The sequence below is a fragment of the Mus pahari genome, chromosome 2 (assembly GCF_900095145.1).
Source record: "Mus pahari chromosome 2, PAHARI_EIJ_v1.1, whole genome shotgun sequence".
Classification (NCBI taxonomy): Eukaryota; Metazoa; Chordata; class Mammalia; order Rodentia; family Muridae; genus Mus; species Mus pahari.
Genome location: NC_034591.1, coordinates 148,047,159 through 148,049,888, shown reverse-complemented (window position 1 = coordinate 148,049,888; position 2,730 = coordinate 148,047,159). Strand labels below are relative to the sequence as shown.

The following is a 2,730-nucleotide window of genomic DNA, read 5'->3' as shown; positions in this document are numbered from 1 at the left end:
AAAACTGTCTTTGCTATCAACTGCTGTTCAAGTCCAACTTCCTCTATATCCGATCCAGAGAGGAAGGTAGAGAGGAGCATTTTGGAGAAGCTTCTCTGAGTAATTGCCACTCTTCCACTGGATATAAGCTCTGTCATGTTCCTAAAAGACCTTGCAGTTCCAGTAGCAGCACCCACTCTACACCCTTTCCAGGCTACTTTGCATTTGTCTGTCTACTTTTTCTTGTTATATGGAAGGGACCATGCCAGGAGGACTATGATGGTATGCTTATATGTCTATTAGCAATTTTTCTTAAATTTTCAATAGCTGTGCTAGTTTACTTTCTCATTATACTTGTTCCTTAAACATTGGGCAATAATAAGAAATAGGTTTTCTTTTTATAGAGGATTACTTTAGGAGATTAAGTTTATAGTCCATCTTTGACACACAACATTCCATGTCTTTCTCAACAATTTCTATAGATTTCTTTTGCTGTTCTTCTGAGACAGGGTCTCACCATATAATCCAGACTGGCTTCACATGGCTTCACCCTGCCCCCCCCTTGCATTAGCTTCTTTTATGCAGAGCAATGTTTACCAGTAGTACCCCAAAAGACTATAGATGCATGTTTTTCTTCTGTCTTTGTTCTATTTATGTCATTGCTTCTTTGACTATCCCTTAGCAATTAAGTAATGCTACCAACCAATGTTTCATTTTCCAGCTTGCCTAGTTATTGAACAACCTCATCTGCCTTGATGCCTACAGTGATGGTATAAGCGAAGATATTGAAGACAAATGAAGAGAATTGGATACTATCTGAAACTCCTTTGGGCTAATGGGGGGAGCAGGCTTTTCTACAGAGTGATACACAAAGAGTGAGAAGAAATCTTGTGGTGTAGATTAATTTAAATTAGCATATTGCCTGCTCTTGAGTACAAGAGGAGTATTTCTAAATTTGTCTTTATGTATGTATAAAGTATGCAAGTTTTCAGAATGTTCACTGCATCAATTATACTGAAAAGCAAATTTACACAAGCTTGAAATGACTACCACACTACTAAGCATGAGCTGGATACATAGAAATGATGGTTAATGGACTACATGAATTGCAGAAGTCAGAAATGAAGGCATCATGGGTATAATTATGTTTATACATTAGTATATATCTCTGTGTTCATGTAGAAGAGTGCATGTATGACTGTTGTAGAAATACAATAAGTATTCTTAGTAATAGGTATTTGTTAGGTTAATTCTTTGATAACATAAAGAAAGAACATTGAAAATAAGATAAGGTCACCTAACAGAATTTTTATTTATTCAATTTAATGGCATGTTTATTATATCTGACAGCTTGATTTTATGTTCTGCTATACCTGTTACAGTTTTAAAATGTACTTTTCCTGGTACATTTTAGCTATATTTTAATAAGTAGACATACAAAACACTGAAAATTAGAGTATCTTTGTTTTGCTGATACATGTGAAAATTTAATATATCCTATAGAATCATCTACATAGAACTTCTGACTGTTGTGTGCAAGGTACTTAGAAGTTAGAAACTAGATAAAATTATCCAGGGCTGCTTTGGACAAAAATATGGGTTTTTTGTTTTTTGTTTTGTTTTTGATTGTGAAGAAAACTATAAACCAAGTCATTAGTGAATTTTGATGATTGACATCATTGATGGAAATTCATAATAATTATGTTTTGAAATTCAAGAATCACATAGCCATAGCCTTTTAGAAGATTACATTACGAACTTGGAGCATCTCCTGGTGACAATGAATACTACTGGAAAGTGTACATTATTAATCATCTTAGGTGTAGAAATCATTATAGGGTGTTTAGGAAATGGATTCATAGCTGTGGTGAACATTGTAGACTGGGCCAAGAGAAGAAAGATCTCCTTAGTGGATCAGATATTCACTGCTCTGGCCATCTCCAGACTTGCTTTTGTGTGGTCACTACTCACAGTTTTATTCATATCTGAGCTGTACTCATCATTGATGACAACAAGAAAAGTGTTGAGAATATTTAATACTTCCTGGACAGTGACCAATCATTTCAGTATTTGGTTTGCTACATGTCTCAGCATCTTTTATTTTCTCAAGATAGCTAATTTTTCAAATTCTATTTTTCTTTCCCTAAGGTGGAGGGTAAAAACTGTGGTTTCAGTAACACTACTGGTGTCATTTCTCCTCTTGTTTGTAAATGTTTTAGTCATAAACACATTTATTGTGATCTCAGTTGATGTATATAAAGTAAATATGTCCTACAGTTCTCATTCAGATAACAATCTACATATTTCTAGGATTTTTTTATTTACCAACACTATGTTCACATTCATACCCTTCAGCGTGACTCTGACAATTTTTCTCCTGCTCATCTTCTCACTGTGGACTCATCTGAAGAACATGCAACACAATGCCAAAGACTCCAGAGACCCCAGCACCACAGCCCATATTAAGGCCCTGCAAATGGTGGTCACCTTTCTGTTACTATACACCATTTTCTTTCTGGCACTTGTCATGCAGTCTTTGAAAACTAAGTTTCAGTCGAACACTGTGTTCAATTTTGTTTTTCAGGCCATATCACTTACTTTTCCTTCGGGCCACTCCTGTGTCTTAATTCTGGGAAATTCTAAGCTCAGACAGACTTTTATATCCACAGTATGGTGGCTGAAGTCCAGTTTTAATGCTGCAGAACTCCCAGGTCCTTAGACCAGTTATTATATTGACTTCCATAGTCTACA

The 2,730-nt window shown here is 35.5% G+C and overlaps 1 protein-coding gene across 1 annotated transcript; it reads left to right on the top strand.

Moving 5' to 3' along the window:
• The first annotated feature begins 1,742 nt into the window (after positions 1-1,742).
• On the top strand, positions 1,743-2,730 carry LOC110317338 (taste receptor type 2 member 140). The gene has a single exon (XM_021191765.1). The coding sequence runs from the start codon at positions 1,760-1,762 to the stop codon at positions 2,696-2,698; it is 939 nt and encodes a 312-aa protein (XP_021047424.1). The 5' UTR covers positions 1,743-1,759; the 3' UTR covers positions 2,699-2,730.